The sequence below is a fragment of the Gopherus flavomarginatus genome, chromosome 6, assembly GCF_025201925.1.
Source record: "Gopherus flavomarginatus isolate rGopFla2 chromosome 6, rGopFla2.mat.asm, whole genome shotgun sequence".
In the NCBI taxonomy this organism is placed as follows: domain Eukaryota; kingdom Metazoa; phylum Chordata; order Testudines; family Testudinidae; genus Gopherus; species Gopherus flavomarginatus.
This window is the reverse complement of record NC_066622.1, coordinates 18,563,079-18,582,426: the sequence shown is the minus strand read 5'-3', so window position 1 is coordinate 18,582,426 and position 19,348 is coordinate 18,563,079. Positions and strand designations below refer to the sequence as shown.

Genomic DNA, 19,348 nt, shown 5'->3' with positions numbered 1-19,348 from the left:
AACTTGAACGTTTCCTTTTATGTGCCATACAAAATAAAGAGGAAATCAGCTTTCCAGGCCTTTGCGGAAAGGCACAAACAGTATGCGAAATTAGTTTACAATTTATCTGTGGAATGACATAAACTTATAAAAATGAATAGATCTTCTCAGCGATATGCTGCCATTTATATAAAATCTGAGCACCATAAATACATGAAGGGAATAAGGATATTGACAGCTAGAATAGAGTCTGCCTGGATATGATTAGATGGTCTTTTATCTCTTAGGAAAAGCTGAGCTACTGGAATACTCCACTGTGTTAAGATGCTATTAGTGGCCCTCCATGAGGCAGTGGGATAATCTCAGCTCACTCCCCAGGGGCAACAGTCCTTGTCACAATACTGCTTTCCTATTTGGTTTGGTATGATAATCAGACACAAGGGTCAGTTCCTCGGCTGGTGTAAATCATTATCGCTGCACTGGTAGCAATGGACCTGCACTGATTTACACCAGCTGAGGACCTGGTTAGTTTTTATGAGAGGCAAAAAGATACACAATACTATCTTTGGGATCAATCCTGCAAATAAACCATTGAGATTAGTGGATGGTGAGGAGATTCCCTCACTCACAGGTTGGGCACCGTGACTTGTAAAACTTCTTTCAGTGAAGAAGTTGTTAGTGGGGTAACATAGCAACAAGCTAGAAATCTTCTGTATCATACAGGCATATTCAGTTTCTCACCTGTCACAAGCAATTAACTGACTGTGTGTGTGTGTGTGTAAACAGCCCACGTCCTTGGCACTGATGTGAAAACGAGATGGAAATTCATGTGCAATTTTTCTTTCTAGGTGAAAGAGCTGAATGTGGCACAACCAGGTAAGAAGGGTTTCGTCTGCTTTACCCGCTTGGGGAGGGGGCTGACTCACTTTTTCTGAGGGACCAAGACCCACGGGAAGACATGGCTTGATGTGTTGTTTTTTGGCACAGCACACTGGGTTTATAATCCTCCAGCTGCCCTGTGCTGGGCTATGCCGTGCAACGGGGAGAGGCTGAAACCCAGCTCCTCACATCAGTGGCCTGCTCCTGTGCTGCATTCTCTAAGTGGATTAATTAGAATGATGACAAACAGGCCCTTGTTTTGCTGCAGTGTAATTTACAGATGACTAGTTCTGAAGTGCCTGGAAGTGCTGTGTCAGCACGGTGCATTGCAGTGTCTCGATAAACGTATCTGAAGTTGTGCTGTATTCATAGCCAGCTTTAGGACTGCACAACACATGGGTGTCAACCCTCCCAACCCCGTCTCCTGCCCCTCCCTGTCCACCCACTGTTCAAGCAAGGGCCGGACGTGCTGCATGGGACTCCAGGTGATGCTGGGGTGACCACCCCAGATCCAACCCTTTTAACGGGCGGTACGGAAAATGCTGGTGCACCCCACAACTTTCCATTCAAATGAAGCAATTGATGGAGCTGAGAGTACATGTAGGAGGGAGGGACCTTTTTCCATTGCATTTTCCAAATGCTCGGTACACAAAGCCATTGAGCTTAGCTTTAGCAGCTTGCTATGAATTTGTAGGATTTATAACAATAGGATATGGGTCAGTGGAGCTGCCAAACCCCTCCCGACAGCTTGTAGAAACCCCTCATTATCTTTTCATAGCCCTGTTTCAGTTTTTCATAAAGTTTTCAATACCAGCAGAAACATTTGATCTTACAAATGCTGAAACATGCTGGCTGCTGTGGCTGCATTTCCAGACAGAAAAACAGCCCCACTAGCGTTCTGTGGAGCTCTCTCTTCAGCAAGCTGTTCGGGGTGCCTTGGGCCTTTCCAACCGGCTGGTAATGGAGGCATCCTGCTGGAGTTAACATGCCTTAAAACATCAGCAAGGCTGAGAACCGACCAGGATTCTAAACTGAGGTGGCCAGGGCCAATCACATGAGAACACAGAGGTTCCCTTTTCCCCTAGGCAGAAATAACCCATGGCGGGAACTGGAAGCTCTGTGAATTTGAGGAATTCTTACATCAGGGTTGTCTGCTGTGTAAGAGGTACATGGCTCAACTTTCCAGTCTGCATGTCTCCCAAGATCCAATGGAGGCAAGAGGCATCTGCTCAACTACCTGCTAACCAGCTTGTAGCATGTCCTGGATAGCTGATTCTGCAAGAGTTGTGCTTCCAGGTCCTTCCTGGGTTCTTCCAAGGCTACCAGCTATCCCAGGAGCCTCTGATTACCTGTCCTAGTTGGAACCATAGTTGGCTGATGGCAGACAGAGCGATAAAGCCAATTATTGTGTACAGCATTGTCTCTAATGATGCCATGTTCCAGCCCAGATGAGATTGCATTTCAGTGGTAGCAATACAGCCTGCAAGGCACTTTGTGATCCTTTGGATGAAAAGGTGCTTTGGTAAAGGACTGATTGATTGGTGAAGGGACATCAGAGTAACTAAAGGAAGACCAAAAACTGTACCTAAACTTTGCTCTTCAGGAGCTTCCTTATCTGGGGCGGAAGCAACTGGGACAGTATCACAGGCCAAAATAATCAGGGTAACAAATAACTAAGACTCATGAGTGAGGGATGACAACACAGCACTCTGCTGCTTTTGTTGTTTTTTTGTCCCTGAATTAGCTTGTGCATCACATAAACAAACAAAAGAGAAGAATCTGCTCCTCCTGAGGCAGCACTATAAGCACTGTCAGAATGGCCTTCCGACTAAACCCAGCTGGAGGCCAGAATGCCACAATCTTTTTCCTTCAGGGCCTCACCCAGCTAGAGGAAATTATAGAGCAACAGACATCCTCGGTCTCTGTGGTTTATATCACAGTCATCTAACTGAGAATTGGATGGACTCTTCGCTGCACTGTAATGATTTCTGCTCCTGAATTGTCAGTTGAAGGAATGGCTATAAGCAGCAAAAGTGCCTGGAGTCAAATTGTTTCTTTTAATTAAAGGCACCTGATTTATGTGGATCATGACTCTGTCACCTTTAACGTTTAGAGTTGTTTGTAAATTGTTCTTGTTGGTTCTGCTCAGCTCTTTAGTACTTTTGCAGGAAGGCTCTTTGCACTGATTTTAGCCAGACTCATTAAAATCCCCTCCTGTGATGTTTTACAATACAAACATCCATAACATTTTGTGGCGGTGAGGATGAAGGTAGAGTGGAATCATGACAGTAGGACTTCATGCCATTTTTCTCCTGCAGGGTCTAGATAATTGAGTTCTGTAGACTTGAATTTTAGAAAATAGTCACATTCTGAATAATGTCAATAAGAACCAACTGGCTAAATCTCCACCCAGTGTACTGAAATAATCCTCCTATGCTTTCATGGGCTACATGTCCAGGGATGTTGAGCACAATCTCCAGTGAAGTCAGATGGGGCTACAGGAGCTCATTGCCTCTGAAAATCAGGTCCAAACACCAGCAGCTCATAGGGCAGAAGCTAGCATCACTTGACAGCCATTCCAGCTTAAAGGCAGGGGGCCCAATTCTGCTCCTACGAAAGTGTATTGACTTTGTGGAGTTGCTCGTAATTGCCCTGGTGTAAGTGGATGGGGCGCTTCCTGGGACTTGGGAGACCTGGGGCCTGTTGTAAGTTCTCTGCTATGTGATTTGGCTGAGTCACTTTTATGTGCCTCTGTTTCCTCTCTCACCCTTAGTCTAGTAAGTTTTCAGGTCAGGGACTGTCTCTTACTCAGTTTTTGTACAGTGCCTGGAATAATGGGTGCTGCTCTCTGCTGGGGCCTGTAAGCACCACTGTGATTCCCACAGTAATAGTAAGTGAGAGACTAGAATCAGGCCTAACAGTTGCTTCACTTCAAATTCGTCCTTCATATACCTGCCACTTAGGATGCCCTGACACTTCCCTGCTGTCTGTCAGATGCTCCCTTTACTTGACATTGTGGTCTTGAACTACTTTTTGTGATTTATTTTTAAAAAATCTCACTGTTTAGAAAAACCCACTGGGAATTTGAAACAAAAGGAATTCATTGTGACAAAGACAGAGCCCTAAATATGGTGGGTTTGGGTTTTTTTTGTTTACCATTTTTTCCCCACCATTCTACACTCAGTTTGGTTTGTTGCCAACTGGTTATAATAGAGGCTGAGTTGTGCACTTCAGCTTGTTACTGCTCTATTGTGCATGAGTGCTGGCCTCTGCAGGGTTGCATGGGGTGGGTGGGGGCTGTCCTGACTTTTAAAATTTAAAAACGACATTGAAGCATCAATTTTGAAGGAAACAAAATGACAAAACCCAGGAACTTTGACCTGCATTTTTTTCTTACAGCTATTTGCAAATTTTGGGCCTAAGTTCACCAACCTAGACAATGTCCCTGTAAATAGTTGCAATTGTAATCTTACAAGTAAAAATTAGCTGTGGGGTCTTCGGAGGTGTCACCACTTTCCTCCTAATTGCTGAGTTCCCAACACTAGGATGAGATCTGTTTGGGAATAAACAGTTTTTTGCCCCGAGTGTTTTCGGTAGGTTAGCATTGGTGGAATTGGGGTTTGCCAGTGAATAGATTGAACTTTTCAGCTGCTCTGAGAATTCTCTCAGGAAGACAGTGTGATGAACTGGCGTAAGTGGCAAGAAAAAGTTAAAACCTAGCAAAGGGCCAACACTGGCCTTTACTTCTGTAAAAATGTCACCCCTGCTTCTAGCCCAAATACCAAGCAGGGACTGTGATACATGTTGTCTCGGAGAGTGAAAAATAAACCGCAGCTTATCAGAGGTAATAGACAAGATCTTGACCAGAATACTAAGCAGCTGTATTATTTTCTGACATGGAGGTGACAGGTTCTGTGTGTGGCAGGAGAAAAAGATTGCTAATAGTCCATCATTTATTAAGATCCTGGCTAGTCACCCCAGTGCACAGCTTTTAATTTCCTGAGAGGGGTGTGTCTTGTGATAGACCACTAGTAGCTTGTCAGAGTTGTGCATTGTGCCTCGTAGCAACGTCCTGTTAAAGTTGTCTAATTGCAGCTACTCTGCTGGTGATAATATCATGTGGCATTGCTGGACAACTTTGGGAGATCATGGAGGGTAATGGGCTGCGCTGACCAGGCGTTAGGTGATGTACAGGCCAGTGGGAAGACACGGACCCTGCCTCCAACAGCTTGCAGTGTAAGGCCCCAATTTTGCAATGAGCCGCCCACAGAAAGGCTCTCCCCCGCATGCTTCCCTGGGGTCCATCACAAGATTGAGGCCTAAACCGTACATCCAAGGTCGGTCAGCACACACAAGGATTTCCTCCTCCAGACGCTTAGCTAGGGCTTTGAAATAATCGAGAGTCTGCCCTAGAAAACCCATGTGAGGTTTTACGCTGAGCCCTGGCCCTGGCCCGGGACATCGAGATATAGTCAGTGTTGTGTGGATTCCCAAACAATGTGGGCATAATCGGTAAAGCTCAGTGACTTGATTTAAATAACTTTCAGTAAGTGGGGATGCAACATCAATCTTGGTAGGAAGATGCTCGTGGGGGGAACAGTTACAACATCTGTTTGGAGCCAATGCACTAGTCCTCATAGAGGGATCCTCCCGCCTGCCCACCAATCCGCCATAGCCTTTGAGATCTTTCCCTGTCAATGTATTTATGTTGGTGTTTTGATTTTTTTTTTGTTCCATTTCTCCCAGGCCCCCATGTCTTCCCCCTAAACCACAGAAAATGAGGAGACCTAGGCCTCTCTCAGTCTATAATCATAAACTCTTTAACGGCAATATGGAAACGTTCATTAAGGTACTTGCTGGCTGACAGTGAGAGTCTATGAACGCTATGAATGTAATGGTGGTTTTTCTATCCTAATTGCTAACACATTTCCTCTTTTGGACCTGGTCCTTCCTATCCACTGTGCACACTGTTAACATGGCTAGTATGCTCTCTGCCTCAGTGAAGATTTCCTTCCATATCTGTTCTCACCCACGGTGCATTCACTACATTACTTGTCACGGTACTGTCCACACCAACTGGGAGGGATGAGATAATGGTAATGACCCTTGTGGAACAGTGTGGAGTCACCATGTCAGTCTTGCCTGTCAGCAGGTTAATTGCAATGTGCCATATCTTATCACAACAGGCGTAGCTGTGTTGGCTTTCTAAGTTGCTGTTATATGAACACCCTGGAAGTAAACAGCATTACTCCCACCTGTCATAGAAAGAGACTTGCAGAAGATCAAGCAGCAGAAAATAAAGAAAATCCCCAAAGATCCTGGTGTTCCACTGGTGGGGTCCTTTGTGTCTGGGGAAGGAAAGATAGCACTATATATATATATGTGTGTGTATATATATTGTGCTAACACCTAGACTTTTATTTTTAAGAGGAGTGTCGAGCAGGGGTGAAGCAACCTCACAAAAAAATATTGTCCTTCGAGGAGGATTCCCTGAGCAATGTCTGATTAGAAACTTTAAAAAGAAATCAGAACGTTTTATCTCCTGTTTTCATGGCTACAGGAGAAGATAAAATGATTCATAAACTCTCACAAATTGCCTCCCTGTTGTAGGGAATGTTAGCAAAGCAGACTTCTGCTGAAATGTTTTGTTTAGAGGGAGCTGAGTGGGAGGATTACATATTCTATGCTTTTCTTAACACCCTCCCCCCCCCCTAAAAAGTCAGTTAGAGTCAATGCCAATATGGAAAGGTGCTGATGCCCTCCAGTCAAATCCAGCGCTGGCAGAGCGGATGAGCCTCCTCTTGTAAGGTGTTTTACTCCAGCACACGCTGGGGAATGGAAGAATGGCTCAAATAGAAGTAATGGGCTTGTCACCATAGACCCCGAGTCCGCAGTCCATCCTTATTTGGCAAAACATTTAAGCTGGTGCTTAATTCCAGTCATCTGCTTAAATGCTTTCTGAACTGGGGGCTGTAGAAAACAAATACTATAAGCAATACATGGGAGAAGAATGTCAGTGTTTCCCTTTTATTACTCTTCCATTACAGGAGCAAACGGTTTCTCGAAGAACCGTAGCGGCTTTGGCTCAGTGGCCTGTGACACTCTTTGAAAAGATCTAAGTTGCTCTCGCAGTGCAAAGGGTGCATCTTGGATAACTTTTTGGATCCGATTGTTTTTAAATTACAGCGGGATCAGTCCAGATTAATTTGGTTGATACCAGTGAAACTAGGAGCAGAATGCGACCCTTTATCATACATATAACTCAGAATCCAAGTGGCCCATTCAGTCCGAATAAACTGCATAGTATAAGAATAATAGTACAGATCTTTGAAAGTCTTTCCCCTGTATTCCCCAAGGGTTAATCTAATTGCCTAACTACTGATCCTCCAAAGTCTAATCCTGAAATACATTCTGTTTGTGTAGGGATGAGAGCTCCTTTGCTGCAGACATTTCAACTGAGACTGGGAAGAGCATGAGAGAAAATATTGTAGTGAACAGCACTGAGAAAAGCCTGGATTAGACAAGCTAATGGGCCTTTTCCATCCCTGCTTTAGATTATTCTATTCTGCTGTTTTAGAGCAGCCATAAACCTAAAGGCAGTGTTTTTAAATGGGGAAGTGCATTGTCACAAATAATATACATCCAGACGTACAAAGCTATTCATCTTTTAATACTTATAATCTTTCCATTCGTAAATTGATTTTTAAAAAGGCAATATTGATTAAAGTCCAGCCTGTTAAATATTGTTCTGGAGTAATTAGCTGCTCTGAAAACCTATCTGAAAGGACTAGTGTCCTACATAATGAGGAGAGTCCTGTGGGAAACCATTGTTCACATATTTCGAATCCTAGGGATTTCTGCACCAGATCAGACCCACAGGCCATCTAGTCCTGAATCTTGTGCCCAACAAAGGCTGGTACCAGATGTGTCTGCATAAACCCTCTGTAATGGACAATTATGGAAGTTCCTAGCTAACCCAGGGCAGTTGTCATAACATTTCTTCCCAGATCTGGACCTTAGCATCCAAAATATGGGTGTTAGCATGAAAACCTCCAAGCTTAGTTACCAGCTTGGACCTGGTATTGCTGCCACCAGCTAGGAATTATACAGTGCCTAGGTCACTGTGGTCTCCCCAAAACCTTCCCTGGGGGACCCCCAGACTCAGATGCCTTGAGTCTTACAACAAAGGGAAATAACCCCCTCCCCTTGTTTCCTTGTTACTTCCTCCCAGGCTCCCCTCCCTGGATGACCCTAGGAGATTCCCTGCTTCCAGTCCTGGAAACACAAGTACCGAGAGATCTGATCTCTCTTCCCCCTCACCCAGAGGATATGCAAAGTCAGGCTTAGTAAATCTAAAACAAAGAGAGTTCCCCCCCTGACTTCTTCCTCCTACCAATTCCCTGGTGAGCTGCAGACTCAATTCCCTGGAGTCCCCACTAAAGAAAACTCCAACAGGTCTTAAAAAGAAAGCTTTATATAAAAAGAATGAAAAAGGACATTAAAATAGTCTCTGTATTAAGGTGACAATATACAGGGTCAATTGCTTAAAGAAAAAAAATGAATAAACAGCCTTATCCAAAAAGAATACAATTTAAAACATTCCAGCAACTACATACATGTAAATACAAAAGAAAACAATATAAACCTATTGTCTTACTATCCTTGTACTTACAACTTGGAAACAGAAGATTAGAAAGCCAGGAGATAGAAAAATCACTCTCAGAGCCGAGAGGGTCACCGAACCAAGACAAAAGACTCACACCCAAAACTTCCCTTCACCCAGATTTGAAAAAGTCTTGTTTCCTGATTGGTCCTCTGGTCAGGTGTTCGGTTCCCTGTGTTAACCCTTTACAGGTAAAAGAACATTAACCCTTAGCTATCTGTTTATGACAGCAGTTAGTGATTAATGGACACCTTGAACACAAGGGTTTTCTGTTCCCAAGAATTCTCTGTTCCCTTCTTTTTGAGAAGCCGGGGCACCACACTTCCCTCTGAACATCTATGGGATGTGGGTGAAAAATAGAAGCCCACTTTGAATACAGTGATGGGAGGGAGGGACTGGGCAGTTCAGTAGCAGGAAGGCAGAAGGAGGAGGAATGGCACAAATCTGGCAAGAGGCTTCTGAATTCTCGTCAATCACTGAGGCTCAGACACTGCATACGAAGCAGCTTTTGGGAGAGAGGGTGGGGGGAAGTTGGGGGCTTGACCTGGATCTTTCTAAGCTGCCATTGCATTTGAGCTTTCATGGCCTCCGGAAGAGATGCTTACTTGAACTGATCTTATTCTTGCTTAATCTTTTCTTTTTTTCCTGCTCTGCTGCTTTTTTATGTTATCAGAGGAAGAAGGAATGCTCGAACAAGGAACCAGGTATTTACTAGAGGGCCTCCTTTCCGAAACCAAACAAAATCAATGTGAGGGATGCATTTGTATCCCTCCTGTAAAAATGTCCACTTCCAAAGCCCAAGCTACCTGCAGACCTCCCCCAGTCTGTTGGGAGCCCTCTGAGAAGTGGCTTAAATACAAGAACAAAAGCCAAAATTCATTCTAGCATGAGGCCCCCATTTAGAGGTCCATGGTTAATGCATTCACACATTTTTTGGTCACTTCTGTGACAATGGCTCTTTTTTTTTTAGACTAAAATATTCTTTAAATTCTGTAACCAGAAGCCTGTTTCATCAGACAGGCATAATGCAAGTCTTGATCTGGCTTATAATTACGTCTTTGAAATGGAGTAGCTGTGATCCAGTTTCATTTGTCCCTTTCGTTTTGTTTTTCAGTCAACCATATAAGGACAATCAGCTTTTCGCACACATAATAGAGGCCTTTTCCACGAATAATTGACTTCACACAAGTGTACTCAGCATTGTTTGATGGCTTGATGTTTTTAGCACCTCCTTTTCTTGCTTATTCTCTTACTAAACTCAATGGCGTTGATCTTCAAACCTGAGTTTTTGCAATCTTTTTCTGAATAAGCTTCCAGTATGTTGTTGTCAACATGCTAATAAGCTCTTCATTCTTTATTGAATTTAATACTTTTTTTTTTAGGATTCAGGACAGGCTATCCCACTTGTAGTTGAAAGCTGCATCCGATACATCAATTTATATGGTAAGCTTATTTGCTGATAGCTACAATAGAAGCTGTTGTGTAAAAGAAATAAAGTATTAATGATGAAAGATAATAGAGGAGCCAACTGCCTTGACCAATTGTATGGATGTGAGTTATAATGATATAAACCATGATGTAATAGTGTATACATGACAAATATATGGGTCCTGTGTGCGCTTACTTGGGGTTAAATTGTTCGCTTGGACCCTGATCCAGTGGGAGCCGGTTGTGGTATTTGATCTAGGGGATTTGGAATAGAAAAGGCAAAAGCAGAAATAAAATCTCAATTGGTATCCCCTACCTCTCCCTTTCTTGCACAAAGAGGCAGATCTAGGCCATGTAGAGCTTATCAATTTCTTTAGCAGCAAAAACAAAAACCAGTGGAGGCTCCTCAGGGGACGCTCTGCCTGGCATGTTTCAAGTCAGACACAGTGCAGTCTGTATAAGTCACTGCACGCTGGCTCTGGGCTGCCCTTTACCTGTCAGTTTTGCCTCTCGTCTTTTAGATCGCACCTGCCCCCACTTCAAATTCTTTTTTCATAGCAAGTGTTTGTGTTACTAGGGAAGGTTGCGGTTGAGGGGAGCCCGTGGGGCTGTTTTCTGTTTGAGATTTTGACAAGCCAGGGCAGGAAGGTTTAACGTCAGCTCTTAATGGCCATGTCTGTATAATGCTCTCTGTTGCTCAGTGTGGAAAATACAGACTTCTGCTATGTTTCTTTTTACGGATGAAGTGTAGGTTTTCTGGAGCATGAGAGTTGGTTCTGACTTTTTTTATGTATTTATTAATTTGGGGGTAATGGGTGGGTTCATTGCTTTTACTTTCCCCGGGGATTGTTCTTTACCAAATTTTGTGGAGTTTGGCATATTAGCCCCCATCAAATTCCAGCAAAACAGCAGAACAAAACAACAGAAATTCCAAATTTTGATGTTGGTTTCAATGCACTGGAACAAATCAATCAACCTCTCCTTCCTTCCCTTCCTTCTTTCCAGGTCTTCAGCAACAGGGTATCTTTAGAGTTCCTGGGTCTCAGGTTGAAGTCAATGACATCAAGAATTCATTTGAAAGAGGTATGTGAGTAGCCTGTGGACCTGTCAAGGAATGTAGATGCAGCTAAGAGTTTGATTTCTGAAACCACTCCTCTTTATCCATCAAGGAGACCAAGATTTAAGGGTGGATTTTAAGATGCCTAACTCCTCCCTTAAGGGCTTTAGAAAATCACACCCTAATGGCCTTTAGACAGCGTACCATTTCCTGGATAACAGAAAATGGGGATGATGAAGACCTCTTCTTGCCCCTCTGTGCTTGCTAGGGCCAATACAAAATTGTGCACGTTAGCTACCCTTTATCACTCTTACACATAGGAAGAAGACTGACAAACTTCACAAAGGCTCATCTTAACTCATAATACAGGGAGTAAATGTTAAATTGTCCTCCAGATGACTTAGTTTATTAAAAATTAATAACAGTGAGCCTCAGCCTGGTAAAAAGCACCCAGACATATAAGGGTTGTGGTATTGGGCCTTATATTTATATAAAAATTGCTCTGGGTGAAATCATATGGCTGGTGTTAGACAGCAGGTCAGAGTAGATGATTACAATGGGCCCTTCTGGTCTTAGAATCTGTGACTCCATAAATACTTTTAAATAGCTGTTGGTGGCTGGGAACGGTTGTGAGCACATGACCACCATTGAAGGTTCCAGCTGCTGTTTTCCAAGCCAACTAGGGGATTTGGATGCCCAATTATCATTCATTTTAATAGGAACTGGGCATCCAAGTCCCTTAGGCAGCTTTGAAAATCGCCTCCAGACTTATCACCATACAATGCACTCATTGAGCTGGCCAATACTATTTTATTGATTTCAATATAACACAGGTGAGCTGGGACATGATTGTGTCATCCAGCAGGTCCCATCTTTTGAGACTGTCCCATACCACGTGTCATCCTTCCTTGAGTTGTCTGACACACTGAATGCAAAAGATGTATTGGGCTGAAAACTCTGAAAAAGAACCAAATAATACCGCTAACCTTCAGGAATGTTTTAAAACCCTCACTGTGACAATTACCCACATCCCTTTGATTACTTATAGGCTGGGCTATAGTATGCCTTGGAATGATGCTGCTTGACACAATATCTTATTAAGCCATTGATGTGTTGGGAAACTACATAATGTTACCTTTGCATGTGTTGCTTTTTTATCAATGCAGAGCTTTTGGTTTTCCAATTCTGATTAGCTGAGTGGTGCTTGCTGCATAATTCAGCTAGGAAGGAATGCTGGAAATAAATCTTTTGTGTGTTCAGGTGAAGACCCTCTCGCTGACGATCAGAATGAACGTGACATTAATTCGGTTGCTGGGGTCTTAAAGCTGTATTTCCGAGGACTGGAAAACCCACTCTTTCCTAAGGAAAGGTTTCAAGATTTGATATCTACTATAAGTAAGTACCAACAATGAGACATACATAGGTTCCTTAGATTTTGCAGCTACAAGACAGTGTCTTCCCAACAGAGAAGCAGTGGTAGATAAGCCCGTCAGTACAGATAAGCATCAGAACCTCATCCGAACCTCTTCTGTCTGTAAAATTGGGCTCAAAGGGCAAGAAGAACCTCAAGAGATCAGTCGTTCTCATGATATTTCACCATTTGCATTTCATGTCCCAAACAAATCTGGAAAGTGCTGAGGGATGTGAACAATCAGGGGTGGGGTTGTTTCAGGTACCTTGAACCTTACAAAGTTTGGGTTTGAATTTCAGGGTGATGAACGTTCAGGATGATTCTTATTATTTTCAAAACATTCCACCCTGCTCTTCTCAAGCTAATGGAGCTGGGGAAAAAACCTCAGACTTAATTATATTTCTCTCAATACCTCCTGGTTGAAGTGAGTATGTATTGCCACGTGATGGATGCTCTTAGTGCCCTTGAGGGAAAGAGGAACTGGTGGGATGAATCTGCAGTTTTAGAAATAATGGGGGAGTGTGATGTGCATTTTTGCACAAAATGCTTTCTCTTAGTTTTATTTTGCAAAAGAAATATCCAGAATCTATAAACTTCAGCCCTAGTCACAAAGCACCTGTCAAAATATGTGAATAGTTCTAATAGGACTATTCACTTGCTTAATGATAAGCACACGTTTAAGTGCTTTGCTTAATCAGGGGCTTTACTGCTCATGTCTAACCTCTCCCTTCAATGGTAGTGTTCAAAAAGGCTAAAGATTCAGCAGAACCTGAAGAAACGGGTTATATTTAGGGGTGGGTGACATTCAAATTGGCCTATTTCTACTAAGATGTGCCTACGGTATGCACATTTTTCCAGCAACGTAGGTTTGTGTCAATAGGCTTAGGAAATTCATTGTTGTCTCATATTTTGGATGTATGAAATGGCCATACCTGTCAAAATGTTACATACAGCAAAGTCTGGTAGGCAGAGGGTGTATGTGGGCAAGCACCCCACACGATGGAAGCGATTTCCACTAACAGTTTCACAAAACGAAAGTGCTGAATATTGCACGGTTCTAGCATACATGCCAGTGACACAAGCTGCCTCTTACAAAGACAGTTGCAAGCAAGGCTGAAAAAGGCTTGATCCAGCCCCCACTGAAGTCCATAGGCATTGGATTTGTCCCAAAGTCCCAGTTTAAAAAGGTAGGTAGGTATATGCTTAACCTTAGACACATAAATATTCCCATAGGAGTCAATGTGACTACTTAAGTGCATGCCTAACTTTAAGAACATAAGCACCCTGCTGAATTGGGGCCAGTTAGCACAATTATAAGAGCCTTTGGGAGTGATTCCTAGCACACATCAGTGGTTAATTTTCTGGTTCCTATTCTTAATGTTTCCTTTTCTTTTCTTCTTCCTTATCCCTCTCTTTAAAAAAAAAAATCTCTATATAGCTTTTCTTCTCCTCTTTCTTAACTTTCTTTTACATCAAGTGCTACTGATGGTACGTTTATAATAAATGGCTTCCTTTTTTCTGTCCAATAAATGTGTGCTGTATAATATGTCTCTCAACCTAAATGGGTTGGGAAAATGTCTACATCTGAGAACCACTCAAAAGCAAAATGCTGTAAAATGATCAAGCCTTGTACTTACTGTTCTGGCCCACGAGCTTGCTAAGGAAGACAGGTTGACTCAGCCAAGAAGTCTCTCTGGACTATAAAACAGAAAGTCTGTTTGATTTCCCTTGGCTCACGCTAAAGTATTCTGAGTGACTTTCTGCAGCAGGTGGCATTGCACATGTCATAGGGCCTTTGAATGCCCCAGAAGGCTGCAGTGCCATATAACTCACTGTTTATGTGATATGAGAACATCTTCCTTCCTTAACAAATGAGAGGCTGCCTGTCACTTTTGCTCAGCTGGGAGCTGAGAGTTTACATGGAAATCTTTCTCAAATGCACATGCCAAAGAAATGAGCAGAAAAGGAATTCTAATTCTAGAGATTTGCAATTCACTGGCCTGCCCCAGTTATAAAGTGATGCAGTTATGATTACATCCATTAAAACCTCTCTGTTACAGCTGGTTGAAATATTTTTTATAAATGGACACTTCGAAATTTGCTGAGAGTTTTTTTCCATTGCGTTTCAATACAGATCATTCGTCATTGTCTTGTTTGGATTAAAAAAAATCTATTTTTAATTTTTCTAAAATTTAATTTAAATCACCCCATCCTTAAGCAAAACAATGAAAACTGACCACCGCAAATGATAACAAATAAAGACTAAAACAATATTTTCTTCAAAGAATGGAAAACTTGGAGAAAATCAGTGTTTTCTGCAGTATTTTCATGTTTGAAATATGGCCAATAGTCACAGAAAAGTGTTTGAACAAAAAATATTGACCAGCTTTTGTGTTTGAGTGATAAGCAAACTTCAGCACAGTTCACATGACTAAGCACCCAAACATTAGGCAATTCATTTCGGGTACATCTACTGAGCCAATGGCAATGAGCCTCCAAGATTGGATCAACAGACTTGAGCTCATGGAGCTTGCACTACTGTGATAAAATTAGCAGTGTAGATTGTTGCGGCTTGGGCTGTTTTTAGAGTGCTACCACAAACCCTGCTAACCTGAGTCTGTTGTCCTGAGCTGGGAGGGTTCACTGCTGTGGCTGTGTAAGACATACCCCTAGAGTAGAAATCTCTCTTAGATCCAGCTGGGATAGGGAATTTCCTAGGAGTGCCTGTTCTCACAAAATCTTTGGTCTTTATTGCTTCTGTTTGGATCAGAAATGGCCAGGAAGTCACTTTTCCTGTAATGCTTTAGATAGATCCTGGGACAGCAGAGGTACCCAATTAAAAAAAGAAAGCGGGGGGAATGGGATAAGCTAATTGAGTAAAGGCTCTGCTCAGGTTCAGTCTAGTTCTCTGGTTGGGCCATGGAAAAGTGCTTTAGCTGCAGTGAAGGTTCAGAGAATAGTGTGGGTCACATATGAACCCAGTGTGCTCATCTGCATTCCCAGCACTGTGCCCACACTACATCCCTGAAGTCACACTTCATAAAAAAATAGGTCAGCTTCTAATACAGTATGTTGGCTTTAATGGTGTGCATAGAGGGATAAATCCTGTCCTGAATTAGCGTAGTCAGGCAAAACTCTCATTTAAAGTCAATGGCAGTTTGACTTGAGTAAAAACAGAGCAAGGATTGAGTGAAAGACTAAGGTCGTGTCTACACTTGAAATGCTACTGCAGCACCACCGAACCTGTTCAGTGTAGACACTATGTATGCCGTTGGGAGGAGTTCTCAAGCTAGTGTAGATAATCCACTTCCCCAAGAGGTGATAGCTAGGTCAACCGATCTAATGTTGACCTAGGGCTGTCTACACTGGGCGTTGGGTCAGTTTAACTACGACACTCAGGGATGAGAATTTTTCACACCCCGTAAGTGATACAGCTAAACCAACTTAATTTTCTAGTATACACCAAGCTTAAGTAAGGACCTCAGGATTAGGCCCATAAAGCAGTAAAGAAAATTAAAACAGAAGTAGGATAGGAAAGCTGAAAAACTGCTCTGTTTTCAAGTCCCTGTATTGATTAAATCCTTTGGGAAATACAGTAGCAGTTTAGAGATCAAATGTATAAATACTGGTAATAAAGACGTAGCTATGGAAATAGCTCCCGTTTCAATTAGATACAGAATTCAATCCGTGTGTTGAATTTCTCCATGCACATTCTACATTTACTGGCATAAATGGGCATTTGTACACACAGAGCTGCACAATTTTGGTAGGCATGTTTCTATGTTTGGTCGTTAATGTCAAATTATAAATCAGATTTCTCTGGATACAAATGTTTTTTTTTTTCCCCCTTACATGTCAGACTATTAGATCTGGATAGAAGTCCATGCTTTACTATGTTGTTTAGCCACTAGAGCCCTTCAGGCAAATGCCTGACCATAAAACTCTACCATGTATTCTTGTGTTCTAGAAATGGAGAATCCTGCAGAAAGAGTGCACCAGATCCAGCAAATCATCATTACTCTGCCCCGAGCTGTCATTGTTGTCATGAGATACCTCTTTGCTTTCCTCAATCAGTGAGTCTGTTTATCTGGTTCTTATTTAACTCAGCTGCTAGCTCCCCTCCTTTCCAGTGGCCTCCCTTTTCTTGTCAAGTCAAATGCTGACAGACACTTTGGTTAGTATTTTGCTATCTGCTCTGGCTTAATGTCTTTCCTCGGCATGACTGCATGAACTCTCTGTAGTGCTGGGTTTTGGAGCCAACATTAGACAGGTCAGAACTTTACCTGTGGGTTGCTTGTGTTTGCAGCTTGTCACAGTACAGTGATGAGAACATGATGGATCCCTACAACCTGGCCATCTGCTTTGGACCAACTTTGATGCACATTCCAGATGGGCAGGATCCGGTGTCCTGCCAAGCCCATGTAAATGAGGTCATCAAAACCATCATCATAAATCACGAGGGCATCTTCCCCAACCACAGAGAGCTGGAAGGACCTGTGTATGAGAAATGCATGACTGGAGGGGAAGAGTATTGGTAAGAAGTGGGTGATTGAAATAAGCAACTTCAGTATTCTAAACAGGGCCAGACTTCTCTCTCTAGCTTCATCTTTTTCCATCATAAGCCAAGAGTGAGTCTGTGACAGTGCAGGGCTACTAGTTGGTGCCTGATGAACAAGGGGTTAACTTTGTTCACATGAGTTCAGGGAAATGGCTTATAAAAGCAGCTCATTAAGAGATTGGGATAGGCAGAATGCCCGTAGGAAATTTGGGCCAAGCATTCAGGCCTTACAGGTCTAGGGTAAACCCCAGGTGGGAATTCATTCTGTTTTGTCAGTGTTACTTCTTCCTGTTATAAACATCATGGATCTGATTCTCAGCTGGTATAAATTTGATGTAAATTGGAACAACTGACTGATTTAACTGGAAGGACATTGGTTTACGTGACTGAGGATCTGGCTTTATGCCTTGCTACCGCATCCTTATCTTTGTTACAAATGCAGTAGAACCCCTGTTTGAAAACTCACTGGGGACTGAGGAGTTCATAAAATCACAAACTTCATGAAATAGAACATCTCAAAATTACAGGCGGTGCAATGCATAAGTTGAAGAATGGTGCACTGCAGCATTTTCTTCTTGTCCTTCAAACCACTGCAAAGCAATTTCCAGTGTAGTGAGGGCTTTGGGATGTGGAGGGATGTCGACTTGTTCTTCATCAACATCACTTCCCACACCCTCATTGAGAAAATGGTTTGTGGAACTGGTCATTTGTACATTTGGGGGTTCTAAAATTGAGGTTCTGTGGTAACACTGTAGATTAGTAAAACAGAGAATTTTACAAATCTGCTTTGCTTTTCTGTAACAACTTGGTTATGTTTTGCATTTCTCTCAGCTTCACTAGTGACAATGGACTAGTCTGCTTATGGTCAATTTTCCTTTCCAGTCCTCCCACATTAGTTCAGTGCCGCAAAGCATTATGAAAGCTTCAGGACAACGGTTGGGTTTTTTTTCTGAAAATGTATTAGCATTTATGTTAAACAAAAATTCTCTAAGACTTCATGGAAGGGTGTTAATACCAAAACTGAATTTTAGGTCAGTTGTTGTGACCAAATTTCTCCTGAATTGAGAATTTTGATCGAAGTCCCATAGTTTTTTACTCAGTTGTTACGCATACAAAAGTTCCATTGACTCAAGATTATGGAGTCAGTGTTTGGCTTGGGACCCATCTCTCTAGATGTCTTGTTTGGTCCTTATGAATGTTAAAAAGAAACACTTGCTTCAATGGGAGTTTTCACTTCAGAGTTCTGCTTATCAGACGTGGGGAATGGGCAAGATTTACTGCACAGGTCGTTTCTGCTGCAGAAATAGCCCCTTTTAATAGTCACAATTGAGAGGAAACTATAAGACACAACCCCATGCTCAAACAAGGATCTCAATAATCGATACTGAGGAATTTTGGGGGTGCTTGAAATCCAAACCTGGATTCAGATCTGAATTTTTACAATGAGTCAGTGTCTTTATAATGGGCTCAACGAAAATTCCAGATCAAAATCTCTGAAGTTCAAGGTGTTTAAAGCTTTCATTCATCCTGTGATTTGCACCTGCTGTCACCATGAATACCTGTACAATGAGTGTGTGAAATGATACCACCGGACTGAGTGGGTGAACAGAGAATTGGTTTTGCCTCTGCTTTGCACAGGTGTAAGTGATGACATGAGGTGCGGGACAGTGGAGATTCAGGCCCTGTATCTGAAGTTCAGAGAATGAGTCTCTGGTTCTGAGAGCAAGTTCAGAGGTGTACCATGATTTTAAAACAAACAAAGGGTGAAATTCTGGCCCCTTTGAAGTCAAAGGCACAACTCACATGGACTTCAGTGGCATCAGGATTTTGCCCCAAGAACTTGTTTTACTGTGTAGTCTGCCAGTAGAATCTAATTCTTCTTTTTAAAACTACATTTGTATCTTTTTTTTTTTCCTTCAACTGTTCAATGTTAGTGACAGCCCCCACAGCGAGCCGGGCACCATTGATGAAGTGGACCATGACAACGGCACAGAGCCACATACCAGCGATGACGGTGAGTGTAGACATAAACAGCGGAAAATTGAGTCTGAGTAAGAAGAGCCAGGGGAACATGTGTGCAGGAAAGCAATGTGTATTTTGCTCCTAATCAAATTAGCTTGGACTACCATATGGCTGTTTAGGGGGGAAGATGTTGCAATGTGTCTAACAGTGCATGTGCATATTAAAGACTACTCCTTTAGAGGGGTCTAATCAACATAGACCCCCCCAGGGGGGAAGGGAATGGTTACAGGAAGCCACAGGCTACATTTCAGTCTCATTCTGTGGCATTGTGAGAGCTTTAAAACAGTGCATACAGAACTGCCCCTTATACTCCCGTTAATCCCGACAGTGAGCTCTTTTCTTTTTAATTTG

The 19,348-nt window shown here is 42.5% G+C and overlaps 1 protein-coding gene across 3 annotated transcripts in view; it reads left to right on the top strand.

The window, feature by feature from the left end:
• SRGAP3 (SLIT-ROBO Rho GTPase activating protein 3) overlaps positions 1-19,348 on the top strand; it is a 216,619-nt gene that overhangs the window by 182,980 nt on the left and 14,291 nt on the right. For 2 of the 3 annotated variants that reach the window (XM_050957304.1, XM_050957306.1), the window contains exons 11-18: positions 828-855; positions 5,605-5,707; positions 9,904-9,964; positions 10,955-11,032; positions 12,267-12,401; positions 16,385-16,490; positions 16,724-16,951; positions 18,910-18,989. In XM_050957304.1, coding sequence (XP_050813261.1) covers positions 828-855; positions 5,605-5,707; positions 9,904-9,964; positions 10,955-11,032; positions 12,267-12,401; positions 16,385-16,490; positions 16,724-16,951; positions 18,910-18,989 — 819 coding nt within the window. Of the gene's footprint in view, positions 1-827; positions 856-5,604; positions 5,708-9,194; positions 9,226-9,903; positions 9,965-10,954; positions 11,033-12,266; positions 12,402-16,384; positions 16,491-16,723; positions 16,952-18,909; positions 18,990-19,348 lie in introns of all 3 variants that reach the window. The other variant, XM_050957305.1, reaches the window with a different exon arrangement.